A 13,618-nucleotide genomic window follows, 5' to 3' on the forward strand; every position below is an offset into this window, starting at 1 on the left:
ATAATTTCCAAATTTTTATTTAGAATTTCGGGAAACGTTTTGATTATGCAGTTTCGTAGTTCAATTCAGTTTAGTCTGAGAAAGTGCAAGTTTTTCAACATCTCTTAAAACTTTGATACAAATAAATGTTACAATTCGCATACAATTTTTGCTGCTACTCGAAGGTGTATATACAGGTGTATATATGTATGTAATGAAATCCCCCCACTGTAACACCATCCAGTAAAAAAGGATAGCGTGAGAAGCACTCACAGCATTAGCTTTCCAGTGGCTAGAGTGAAAAATTTACAAAAAGTTTTTTCAATTAGAAAAAAGTTTCTCTAGCAGGGCGCGTCGCCCCTCGGCAGTGGTTTGGCAAACGCTCCGTTCACATTTCTGCCATGAAGTGCTTCTCAGGGAAAATTGATCTGCTCTGCAGCTGTCGTTGGAAGTCGGCATTAATCTTGTAGGCCCCGTCCCGTCAGTTTGTAGGAAAAATTAAAAAATAGCACAACCCAAATTGAAATAGAAACTCGGCCTAAATCTCCTCGGAGGTAAATCGCGCCAGGTATTTATTTTTCTAAATTAATTCATGAAATAAGCCGAATCGCAGGGCCTCGGCATTTCGCTCTCCAGGAATAGTTTATTCGCCCGACATATACTTTTTTGCAAGACAAAAATACCAACGTTAAAGCACCGGTTTGGTGGGAGATCCCCATATTTCGTTTGCCGTTTCGAAAACGGCCTACTTCAGCATATTTTAAAAAATTGCCCTATATAAGAATTTGTAGAAAGAAGCACAGTTTCATTGAATAACGCTCAATTTCAGAATTCAGCTGAAGAGCGCCCCGTCTCAGAATTTGTTTCATACGCACTTTATCTCTGAATGTATTCAACAACTTTTTTTTTAAAAAAGGTCTGAAAGCATACTAAAAGTCTGAGGTATACTGTGCTGATCCGGAAATATACAGATCCCACGAGCTGTCAGATCATCCAAGCGGAAGTATTAGCCGTAACCAAACCAGTAGAAAGACTGGAAGAGAATAACTTAAACTACAGCCGTGTTAGCTTTTATATTGACTACTAAGCAGCAATTAAGCAATCCTTGGAAAGAATCGGGACGGGGAAAAGCATACATCTAAGTTAACGCAACAGAAATGAAATTTTAACTTCTGTACTGGGTCTCAGGGCATATAAGAATAGATGGGAATGAAAAAGCAAATGAACTAGCTAAAAAGAACGCATCCCTTGAATCTTGCTCCGTAGACGTCCCAATCAGATTGGGCGAGATTAAGAGAAGGCGAGAGGGGCACATGATCGCCCAAGCGGGAAAGGCGTCGGTCCAAGCGCGGGGCTGTAAAGTGTCGAAGATTGTGTAGCTCTTACAACCTTAGACTAACAAAATTGCTTCTATCATTAAAAAGAGAGAACTGTAAACTCATGACCGGTATTTTGACTGGGCACTGCCTTCTGGCGTCGCTTTCCTTTAAATAAGGCGTGGTCAGTGATAGAAGATGTAGGAAGTGCAGGTTGGAGGAGGAAACGATCGAGCACGTTTTCTGCTCGTGCTCTGCGCTTGCCAGGCTAAGACTCCAGCTATTAAGAGTGATATAGCTGTCAGATCTAGAAGCAGCGAGTGGCATAGGTCCAAGAAAGCTTCTAGATCCTGGTTTTTGATAGGTTTTTTCAGTTTGGTCGCGAAATTAACTTCTGGTAACACTACGGACTCATTCAATCTATGTGAGGTCCTCATGGACCTGCCAGTTCAACCTAACTTAACCCGAGTGCATAAGTCGTTATTCAATCGAATTCTGAAACATGCCAGCTGTGAAGCAAATTCTATGCTAGGTCTAATCAGATTCTGAGATGGGCGTTAAAGATAAGATCTAGAAATACCATAACATTTCATGATGATACCAAAGGGTTGCGACCTTAGCAAACAAAAAAAAAATGGAAATCGTCAGAAATGGTTCCGAAAGTATATAATCCGTACCCGAAATTCAAAGTTGTCAAAAAGAAATTAATGCTTTAGTGGGGGTCCTGAAGTAACCCCATTTGGAAGTACGACCTAACGAATTTTTTAATAAAGCCCATTCATGCTCGCCGCTTACGTTTCCTATTACTAACATGAGTTTTGTGTTTTTGTTACTATATTACAGTGTTACTAAAATTACAGTGTAAGTAATCGGTACTCGATAAAATTTTGGCGACGTGGTAAAAGTCAGAGCAGCTACGATGTCTGACGTACCCGTGCAGGCCTATGAGTAGGTAACATTAGTTCTGCATATCTTGAAATAACTTTTAATTCGTTATTCATCATTGCAAAGCTCTTTTTCGCCGACAATGACCATATTTTCCCACTTCATATAAAACACAAAACATATTCATATACACAGGAAAATGTAAAAAGAAGACATCGTGAAATTTATAAAGTGAATGAGTAAGTCTGCTTTTAAAAATCACGATTTTGCATCACACAAACATTAAAAAAAATATATACGAAAATATGATTGAATTTTCCAATTTTATATTCTTATTTCATTATGATTAGAGTCACAGAATTCCTCCCGTCTCGATCAAGTATATAATAATGTACAGTCTACCTAAACATATGTTTGTAGTATGTTTGATAATATGGCCATGCACATAAATACATATTTTTATATTTATTAGTCAAAACCTATTTTCGAATCTCATTACAGTAAAGATGCTTTGTTGTATAAATTATTAAAGCAAAAGTTTTTTCTTGTTATTGTTGTTGGTGTAGTGGGAGTGTATTCAGATCGCACTATAATTTTATACAACACTCTTAGCGCCGTTTTCCCCACTTATCTATAAGTTATCGAAATTCTCGTTTTCCCCATGCTAACTGAAGCTTCGACTGTCAGTTAAGTGCAAGGCAAAAGTTTAAACAAAAGTAAGCTGTATTGTTGGATTCCGAGTATTCTCCTTAACATTAACAATTAACGATTTAACGGGGGGTCAGTCACACTATGTTGGTGAAAACGAAATTTCCAAGATTTGGCGCATTGTGAAAATCTGGTCGATGGTAGATTTACCAGCTCTGAAGCCGCACTGATAAGGTCCAAGCAGCCGGCTCACAGTGGGCTTCAATCTTTCGCACAATACACTTGAAAGGACCTTATATGCGATATTAAGAAGGCTGATTCCACGATAGTTGGTGCATTTTGCAGTATCCCCCTTCTTGTGGACTGGGCAAAGAACACTTAGATGCCAACCGTCGGGCATGCACTCGTCTGCCCATATTTTGCTAAGAAGCTGATGCATGCGCCTTACCAACACCTCGCCGCCGTACTTGAATAGCTCCGCAGGCAATCCATCAGCGCCCACGGCCTTGTTGTTTTTCAATCTGTTTGTTGCTATTCTAACTTCGTCACAATCGGGCGGGGGCACATATTCCATCATCATCGATTGCGGGATAGGGTTCTTCATCTCTGCGCGGTGAATTGTTGCCTCCATTTAGGAGAGCAGAGAAGTGTCCCCTCCATAATCTAAGCACTCTCTGGACATCAGTTACAAAGTCGCCGTTTTAGTTCCTACAGGAGTTTGCCACGGTCTTAAAACCTTCCTTCTGTCGCCGTATTTTTTGGTAAAATTTTCGGGCGTTATTCCTGGTGGCTAGCAGCTCAAGCTCTTCGCACTCACGCCTTTCTGCTTCTGCTTTTTTCTTCCTGAAAAGGCGTCTCGCTTCCCTTTTCAACTCATGATAGCGTTCACACACTCCTCTTGTCGCGCTCGCTTTTAACGTAGCCCTGTAGGCAGCGTCTTCTCTTTCGGTGGCAACGCGGCATTCTTCATCGTACCAGTTGTTTTTTCGTGGCCGCTGGTAACCAATTTTTCCCTCGGCGGCAGTACTGCTTTGGAGACATGCTCCGACTGCTCCTGTATTCCTTCAGGATGAGTTGTGCTCTCAGAGAGCAGGTGTGAGAGTCGAGTTGCGAAATCATTGGCAGTCTGTTTTGATTGAAGCTTTTCGACGTCTAGCTTTCCTTGTGTTTTTTGTTCCATGGTTTTAGCCGCCCTGAGGCGGGTGCGTATTTTGGCTGCAACGAGATAATGGTCCGAGTCGATGTTAGGTCCTCGGATCGTGCGAACATCTAAAACACTGGAGGCATGTCGTCCGTCTATCACAACGTGATCGATCTGATTGCGAGTATTTCGATCAGGAGACAGCCATGTAGCTTGATGTATCTTTTTATGCATGAACCTCGTGCTGGATATGACCATGTTTCGAGCACCGGCAAAGTCAATCAGCCTCAGTCCGTTAGGAGAAGTTTCATTGTGTAGGCTGAACTTTCCGACTGTAGGGCCAAAAACACCTTCTTTGCCCACCCTGGCGTTAAAATCTCCAAGCACGACTTGTATATCATGACGGGGCCAGCGCTGGTATGTGCGTTCTAATTGTTCATAAAAAGTGTATTTCACCTCATCGTCTTTCTCCTCTGTCGGCGTATGGGCGCAGATGAATGATATATTAAAAAATTTTGCTTTTATTCGGATAGCGGTGAGACGCTCGTCCACAGGCGTGAACGCCAGAACTTGGCGACAAAGTCTCTCTCCCACCACGAATCTGACGCCGAAACTGCGCTTATTCGTATGGCCACTCCAATAGATGTCACAATTTTTGATCTTCTTTCTTCCTTGCTTCGTTCAACGCATTTCTTGGATGGCGTGATGTCAGATTTTGCTTTGACGAGGACATCAACTAGCCGGGCATCTGCACCAATCCCATTCAGGGAGCGGACGTTCCAGGTGCATGCCCTCAATTCATTGTCCTTCAAACGTTTGCCATGGTCGTCATCAAAAGAGAGTGTGTTTATCCGAGGCTTGTTGGTATATTTCATTGGAGTATAGTTTTACGTGGCGGGTCCCAAGCCCAGCGCACAACCCGCTCAGCGGGGGTGAAAATATTACTTGCACGTTTATATAGCGAGCCGCTTGCTCCAAGGCAGACGCCCGCTTGCAGCCGCATCTAGAGGTGTACAGACGGTGCCGATGAGATCTTCCCGACTAGCCATTAAACCGATTATGTCAGAGTGGCCTAGCCAGGTTCTCGCCTTCACACATTACCCAGAGGATACTTGGTCGCAAGCGACTGGCAGTAGAATCGCTCTGGCCATTCCCAGGTGAATGGCGGTCAGAAGCTTTTCCCACCTTCATGGACTTCTACACACGGCTCCACCCAACATCTATATTGAATAGACTAAAACTAGCCAAACAGCTGACTTCTGTTTATACTCTTTCCTTGTACTTAACTGAGACGCGAAGCTTCAGTTTGCATGAAGAAAACGAAAATTTCAATAACTTATAGATGAGTGACTAGCTGAAGATGGTGAAAACAGACCTAAGGTGTATGAGGAGGGGTTTCGGGTTTACTGTCATGAAACAACATATTAAGATGGGGAAGGAAAAGAGTGTGAGAGATGGAAGAGGGCAGGCAAGGAAATATTTTGAGTAGGACAAGGATATTGAATATTGACTAGCAAAGAATTTCGAGTGCTTAGATTAAAACCGGACATAAAATAGTCTACAGATTTACACGTCCTTTACGGATACAGGAGTGTTGTTTGATTTTTTTCATGTAGTTTTATTTATCTTTTTTGTTGTTTTGGTATTTCAGCAATCTCACTTAAGAGACGCAGACGCCAACCTTGCTTAACAAAAAATCACTTTACTAAATATAAATATTAAAAATATCAGAAGTATGCTAAAAATAAGTAAACATGCACACACTTTCCCCTGAATGGACAGCTGTTGGAAATTCAGAGATGATTAAATTATATTGTTTTCCATTTTCGTGCTTTAATTCTTTCACTATGTGATGGAATTAAAAATAAATCTGCAATGTCAACCGCATATGACTAAACAAACAAATTAAGCGACTGATTATGCAAAATACAAATAGGTTTTAGTGATGTACAGAACCGAGAAGCCAAATTTTGAAAACCGGATCTTTAGAGAACAAAAAAAACAGAATAATGCTTCTGTTCCAAACAGAGACCAAATTTAATTATTACCTCAAATTTTCAAATTGAAAACGATGCCCAAATTCAAAAATTTATCAAAAACGTTGCTTTCACCTATATTAGATTCCAAGCTACAAAAACGGACGAAACTTTATCGGAAAGTCAAATTACAAGAACAATTTCCATCAAGAGAAAGAGAGGCCAATATTGTCCACAAAATAAAATAATTTGATATATTTTTGTTTATGTTTTAAATTTAATTTTTTCATTAACATTTTTCAAAACAAACACAATGCAAATAACACGGAAAAATTATTTCCCGCACTGGTGGGTTACTTATTTCACACGAAAGTTCATTTTAGTTGTGTATTTATGCACAAAATTTTCAAACTAAAACAAAATTTTGATTTGTGACAAAAAAATTAAGAAGAAACAACCGAATGTCAAAAGAAGCTAACGAAATACCAACTGGCTCGTTTGTTTTCAACAAACTAGATTGTATTTTTCTTGCATTTTCTTTTTTTTTTGTAGCGCTGCACAGCCGAAGATCCTTGTTGGATATGACGTGAATACTAATAGTTTGTTTTAACAAAGACCTGTTTCGATTTTTTTGGGAACAAATTTAACATATATAATGAAAACATCAAAAATATGGACATATTAGTTTAGCACGGCCTTACTAATAATATGGAAGCCAACACCAAATGATGCATCTCGGTAATTAAATCCAGTAAAGGTCCATCGATATTCACCTAATAGTTTATGTGAAAAAAGTACTAAAAGTGGCATATTTTACTCCTGAAAAAAGCAACACTTTTCGGGGACAACATTGGTGAAAAATTCTCAGATAGCCGTATGACAGAACAAAGTAGAATTTAGAGCGAGACAATTGACGGCTTACTTCACCTGGTTATTCCACCATGCACCAGTACCTACCGAAGCCGTATTACGAGGGAGTGCGACAAAAAATTGAAGAAAAAATACAAGAAAAAATACACGAAAATAAAGTAGTGTCATATAAGTATGTATCTATAGGTAATCATTTTCAAACGAAAATACAAATTTTCTTTTTATTATATCAATTATATGTCAACGTTTATTTTTTCGTTGCTTGATAATTATTATGAGCGATAAATATTTTTCGTTGGCGATAGAACAAAAAATTTGAATTTTTAGTTTATTTTTAAAGTATTGTTAGATAAAAATGTTATAGTGATGTTGTCTTTTGCGAGAGCTGCGGTAATGCAAGTGGGTTATTAGTAGTAGCACCACGTTTGAAACAAACAAACTTCCAAAAAGTCCTGAGATAGGACACTTCTCAAATAAAATTTTAGGTACTTAGGGCGTTTTAGAACTGGCAGCCAAGATAGGCCGTCTCATCACCTTGATTACGATTAAGTTACCTTACAGAAACGTTACTGGTTAAAGTATACGGAGCTCGATGAAACAGAAACCGTTATTTAAGTATATATAAAGGCATATCATTACTGTAATAATTAAGCATTTGTAGTACTAAAATATATATGGGGTATTTCATCCCATTTCGACCAATTTTGAACCCGACCCCTTTAGAATGGGCTGAAAGTTTTTCTTCTTTTTCTAGCTTACCAAAGAAGTTTTTCAGATTTTTTTCAAATTTTTTCATCCAACTCAAAAAAAGTTATGAATTTAAAAAAAAAAAGTAAGAACGGGACTGTCTTCGGCTGTGCCGAAGACTTCATACCTTTCATGAATGGGGCTGAACAATAATCTTATCCCGTTCGTAATCTCCGAATAATCGGATGTATAAGATAAGAAATATATAGTGAACAGATCTGCATACCTTAACGATTTTTAAGATAAATATAAAATAAAAAACAGGTAGGTACTTTGTGTGAGGATGCAAAGTTTCTGGTTTTTTGTGGTCTGCGTGTAAAAACTATGACTACGAATCACGTATTTCAACAATATATGACGTAAACGTAACTATTTGATGAATTTTGAAGCTTCTAGCCGTAAAAAGGGGGCAAAAATTAGAGTTTATATGGGGTATATAATATATTTACCACCGATCTCTATGATTTTTTCAGACAACAATATATGCTATATACGTAAGCATATGGTGAAATTTGAAGCGTCTAGCTGTTAAAAAGGGGCAGAAATTGCGCAAAGTTTCTTAACTGAACAATCGGTTGTATGAGATATATACTATATATACCATCGATCTCAATGATTTTTTCAGACAACAATATATGCTATACACGTAAGCATTTGGTGAAATTTGAAGCTTCTAGCTGTTAAAATGGGGAAGAAATTGTGCAAATTTTCTTATCTAAACAATCGGTTGTATGGGATATATACTATATATACCACCGGTATCTATGATTTTCTCAGACAACAATATATGCTATACACGTGAGCATTTAGTGAAATTTGAACATATCTAAACGATTTTTAAGATAAATATAAAATAAAAAATAGGTAGGTAATCTGTGTGAGGATGCAAAGCTTCACGTTTTTTGTGGTCTGCATGTAAAAACTATGACTACGAATCACGTATTTCAAAAATATATGACGTAAACGTAACTATTTGATGAAATTTGATGAATTTTGAAGCTTCTAGCCGTAAAAAAGGGGCAAAAATGACAGTTTATATGAAGTATATAATATATATACCACCGATCTCTATGATTTTTTCAGACAACAATATATGCTATATATGTAAGCATATGGTGAAATTTGAAGCGTCTAGCTGTTAAAAAGGGGCAGAAATTGCGCAAAGTTTCTTAACTGAACAATCGGTTGTATGAGATATATACTATATATACCATCGATCTCAATGATTTTTTCAGACAACAATATAATCTATACACGTAAGCATTTGGTGAAAGTTGAAGCTTCTAGCTGTTTAAACGGGGAAGAAATTGCGCAAAGTTTCTTATCTGAACAATCGGTTGTATGGGATATATACTATATATACCACCGGTATCTATGATTTTCTCAGACAACAATATATGCTATATACCTAAGCATTCGTTGAAATTTGAAGCCTCTAGCTCTTAAAATGGGGCAGTAATTACGAAAAGTTCCTTATCTGAACAATCGGTTGTGGGGGATATATACTATATATACGACCGATCTCATCAATTTTTTCAGGCAACAATATGTGCAATATACGAAAGTATGTATATGGTGAAGTTTGAAGCTTCAATCTGTTAAATTGGGTAAGATATTACAAAAATCCTCTTTTTCTGAAAAATCGGTTGTATGGAGGATATATGCTATAGTGGTCCGATCCGGTCGGTTCCGACAAATGTCTAATCGGACACCCAAATACACCCGCTCACCAAATTTTATCAAGATATCTCAAAAATTGAGGGACTAGTTTGCATACAAACAGACAGACGGACAGACGGACATGGCTAAATCAACTCAGCTCTTCAACCTGATTATTTCGGTATACTTAATGGTGGGTCTATCTATTTTCCTTTAAGGACTTACAATTTTCGGTTTCGTGACGAAATTAATATACCATTTCATTTTCATGAAAGGTATAAAAACACCGTTTTTGTTTTCAAAATGCTATAACTTTTTCAAAAATTTACCGTTTGGGATCTTTTTTTTTTTTTTAAATTTGTTTTTAAATGTACTTTTCGGAAAAAATATAAACAAATTTTTAAAGTTTTTTTTTTTGTAATTTTTCAGTTTTTCGAGATTTTTCGAATTTCACCATTTTTTTTTTCTCATAGAAAACTTCAATCAATTCTGCAATCATTTCCACTAATCCCGGAGTGGGCCGATATTTTTTCGAAAAGTACATTTAAAAACAAATTTAAAAAAAAAAAGATCCCAAACGGTCAATTTTTGAAAAAGTTATAGCATTTTGAAAACAAAAACGGTGTTTTTTTTTTAAATTCATAACTTTTTTTGAGTTGGATGAAAAAATTTGAAAAAATTCTGAAAAACGTCTTTCGTAAGCTAGAAAAAGAAGAAAAACTTTCAGCCAATTCTAAAGGGGTGGTTCAAAATTGGTCGAAATGGGATGGAATACCCCATATATACATATATAGCGACGCGGCCGATGAATATAAAATAAAACCAGAGCACGTAAGCTAAAATACGAAATGGTCTTTATTAGTACAGCAAAAAAACTAAAAACCAAATTACATTTTACTAAATAGTAAACCTATTAAATAAAATAAATGTAAGGCGCGATAACCTCCGAAGAGATCTAAGGCCGAGCTTCTCTTCCAATTTGCGTCGTGCTCCTCTTGATTTTTCCCTACAAATTGGCCGGACGTAGGTCCCATGTTTTATGCCGACTCCGAACGGCATCTGCAAGGCAGATGAGTTTTCACTGAGAGCTTTTCATGGCAGAAATACAATCGGAGCGCTTGCCAGACACTGCCGAGGGGCGACCCCGCTTAGAAAAATTTTCTTCTAATTGAAAAATCTTATTTCTAAAATTTTGATGTTGCTTTGCCCGGGAGTTGAACCCAGGGCATACGGTGTGATAGGCGGAGCACGCTACCATCACACCATGGTGGCCGCCAGTAAACCTATTGCGAAACATTATTAGAGAGCCTTAGAATCGTATGATTTTTAACAACAGGTCTTAAAAATCAAACCAATCTAACTGCATTATGTCTGTCGGGAGAATTAGCTAAAGGTGATAGGTGAAAACGATAACACCTTCGATAGTACTCGATTATGTTTGATAACTACTAGTATCTGTCGCCACATACGTGCATAACTACATGATTATGCACATATGCATATAAAAACATCAGCAAATCTTGCATACGACACAAAATATTAAACGAAAAGACAACAGACGAAGTGATAAGTTTCGAAGGTTGTGAACTCTTCACAAAATACCAGGAGCTGAAACTGTTATTCCTTCTATAATATAATTCCTTGCAAAAATATTTTTGGACTTTAAATATATTTGGATCAATATAAAAATTATTTTCGGATTTCTATTTTTTGAGTCCGATAGAACTAGTTACACTCGGACTTTTAAAAATAAAAGTTCCGAAATAATAAATATTGAACCTGCAAACCGTTCTCAGGCGACTGAGTCTGGAACTAGGAAGTTGGTTATAGTCCCTCCTAAAAAATCGATATTCGTGTTAAGATTCGAGAGGGATACTACTGAGGAGGATCTGAAATCGTATATCTTCTCAAAAAGGAAAACCCATGACGTAACAATTCGGAAATTTAATTTTAGTTATGAAAGAAACGTATCTTTCTTTAGATTAGATGTACCTATTGACCATTTTGACACTATCTTGAAAACGATTTTTGGCCCTCTGGGGCACTTGTGCGGGAATTTGAATATAGGCGGAATAAGAGTGTTCCAAACTTAGCAAAGATCCCTGTTAATAACACTGAGTCAAAAAACTGAACGAAAAATCTGCTTTAGATATACTTTACCAAAATGTTAGAGGCTTAAACACCAAGTTAACAGCACTGTTTTTAAAATCATTTAACTCAAGCTACGATATAATTGCTTTAACCGAAACCTGGCTAAAACCTCATGTTTTTAACTCAGAGATCCTCTGTAATGACTACCAGATATATCGAAATGACCGCCTGCACAGGGTTGGAGGTGGAGTTCTGCTTGCTGTACACTCTTCAATACCATCTGAAGAGATTTGCGTAACCGCCACCGATACAACTGAGTTCTTGTGCATACGCACACAACTAGCAAATTTCCACATTTATTTGGCCATCTGTTATATCCCGCCATCTTCTGAACTGCCCGTTTATATGCATCACATTTCCTTGCTAAGAACTGTTAATTCGATGCTAAAGCCTTCCGATTCCATTATTGTCTTGGGTGACTTCAATATGCCACACATATCATGGTGCATCTCTGACTTTAAAATCGTACCAGTTTCGTCAAAGTCTTCCAACAATGAATTTCTAGACGGAATGTCTGAGCTGTGCCTTCAACAAATCAACATCCAATCGAATATATTCGGAAGAGTGTTAGATTTAGCCTTTGTGGATGATGAATCTAAATATTCCATTAGTCGATGCGAACCCATTATTGAACCTGAAGATGCTTACCACCCTTCCCTCAAAATAGTTTACGAAGTTGTAAATTATGCTTGTAACAGCGGAAATAAACGATACAACTCCAGTTATCGCTTCGACTTTGCGAAGGCCAATTTTAAAAAATTAAATCGTGATCTATCTCGAATAGTGTGGCCAATATTTAATGCTGATGTGGAGCAAAGCGTTTCTCACTTTTACAATACCATTTACTGTCTTTTTGAAAAATACGTACCTAAGCGGATTTGTGTACATTCCGATACAAGCCAAGTATGGTTCACTAAAGAGCTGAAAATTTTAAAGAATAAAAAGTCTCGATCTTTCAAGTTGTTCAAAAAGACGGGTTTACATAACCATTATTTACAGTACTCGATTCTACGCTGCAAGTATTTTCAATTGAACAAAAAGTGTTACAAAGCTTATCTTTGTAAAATTAAAAGAAATATAACTTGCAACCCGAAGGCATTTTACGGATTCGTAAACTCTAAACGCAGGGTGAAAGGGTTTCCATCATCCATGAAATTCCAAGATAATATTTCCAGCGATGATCAAGAGATCGCCGACTTCTTTGCGGAATTTTTCAAATCAAATTACTCTATTGAGACCAACGTTTCACCTAATGAATACCCATACCATATTGATTCATGTTATTCAATCAGAGCTCCATTTATATCTTCAGAAGATGTATTATCTTATTTAAAAACTTTAAAAGTATCATATTCATACGGCCCCGACAGGATGCCGACACACTTTCTTAAAAAATGTGCTGCAAACATCTATCAGCCGCTAACAGATTTATTTAATTTATCTTTAATTTATGGCGTTTTCCCAACAATATGGAAGGAATCTTTTCTTATTCCGCTTCATAAAAATGGAAGCAGGTCTTCAATAGAAAACTACCGGGGCATAGCAAAGTTATCCGCTATCCCAAAGTTATTTGAGGCTATTGTTACCCACCACCTAACATTCTCTATTTCCCCCATAATTGCAAGCTCGCAGCATGGGTTCTGTAAGGGCAAATCACCTATCACCAATTTACTAGAATTTACCACCCATGTTTCTAATGGATTTAGAAAAGGCCTTCACACTGATGTAATTTACACCGATTTCAGTAAAGCTTTCGACAAGGTATCACACCCATTACTTATTCATAAGCTCAGTCAACTCGGTTTTCAACCCCGTCTTATATGTTGGATTTCTTCGTATCTTGGTTATCGTACGCAAAAAGTAATCTTTAAAAATACACTTTCTGGGGATCAATGTTTCTTCTGGTGTTCCTCAGGGCAGCCATCTTGGTCCGATTCTGTTCTTGTTGTTCATAAACGATATATCTGGTACAATTAAATACTCAAAAATCTTGATGTACGCAGACGATGTAAAACTTTTCAAATCATGTGCCTCGGTTGAGGAACATTCCTTGCTTCAAATGGATTTAAATCACTGGGCTACCTGGTGCAATGTAAATTATATGCCGCTCAATCTCAAAAAATGTAAATTCATGTGTTTTTCTCGGAGAGTTTCGCCACCAGCTTCATATACAATTAACAACTATAGTCTAGAAACTGTAAATAATTTTATTGACTTGGGAGTCATGATGGATTCCAAACTTAGTT

The 13,618-nt window shown here is 37.4% G+C and overlaps 3 protein-coding genes across 3 annotated transcripts in view; 1 reads left to right on the forward strand and 2 right to left on the reverse strand.

Annotated features, from left to right (window-relative positions):
- Positions 1–6,310, reverse strand: part of Ask1 (apoptotic signal-regulating kinase 1) — a 129,814-nt gene extending 123,504 nt beyond the window's left edge. Inside the window, exon 1 of the mRNA XM_067759328.1 lies at positions 6,018–6,310. The gene's annotated coding sequence lies outside the window, so the exon portion shown is untranslated. The remainder of the gene's footprint in view (positions 1–6,017) is intronic.
- Tsp96F (Tetraspanin 96F) overlaps positions 1–13,618 on the forward strand; it is an 85,144-nt gene that overhangs the window by 22,156 nt on the left and 49,370 nt on the right. The gene's annotated exons all lie outside the window — the stretch shown is intronic.
- LOC137238599 (craniofacial development protein 2-like) lies at positions 3,742–4,844 on the reverse strand. The gene is made up of 2 exons (XM_067763770.1): positions 4,695–4,844; positions 3,742–4,629 (listed from the first exon to the last, which is right to left on the reverse strand). Exons 1-2 carry the CDS (start codon positions 4,842–4,844, stop codon positions 3,742–3,744), a joined length of 1,038 nt encoding a protein of 345 aa, XP_067619871.1.

Source organism: Eurosta solidaginis, chromosome 1, assembly GCF_040869045.1.
Source record: "Eurosta solidaginis isolate ZX-2024a chromosome 1, ASM4086904v1, whole genome shotgun sequence".
Taxonomy (NCBI): domain Eukaryota; kingdom Metazoa; phylum Arthropoda; class Insecta; order Diptera; family Tephritidae; genus Eurosta; species Eurosta solidaginis.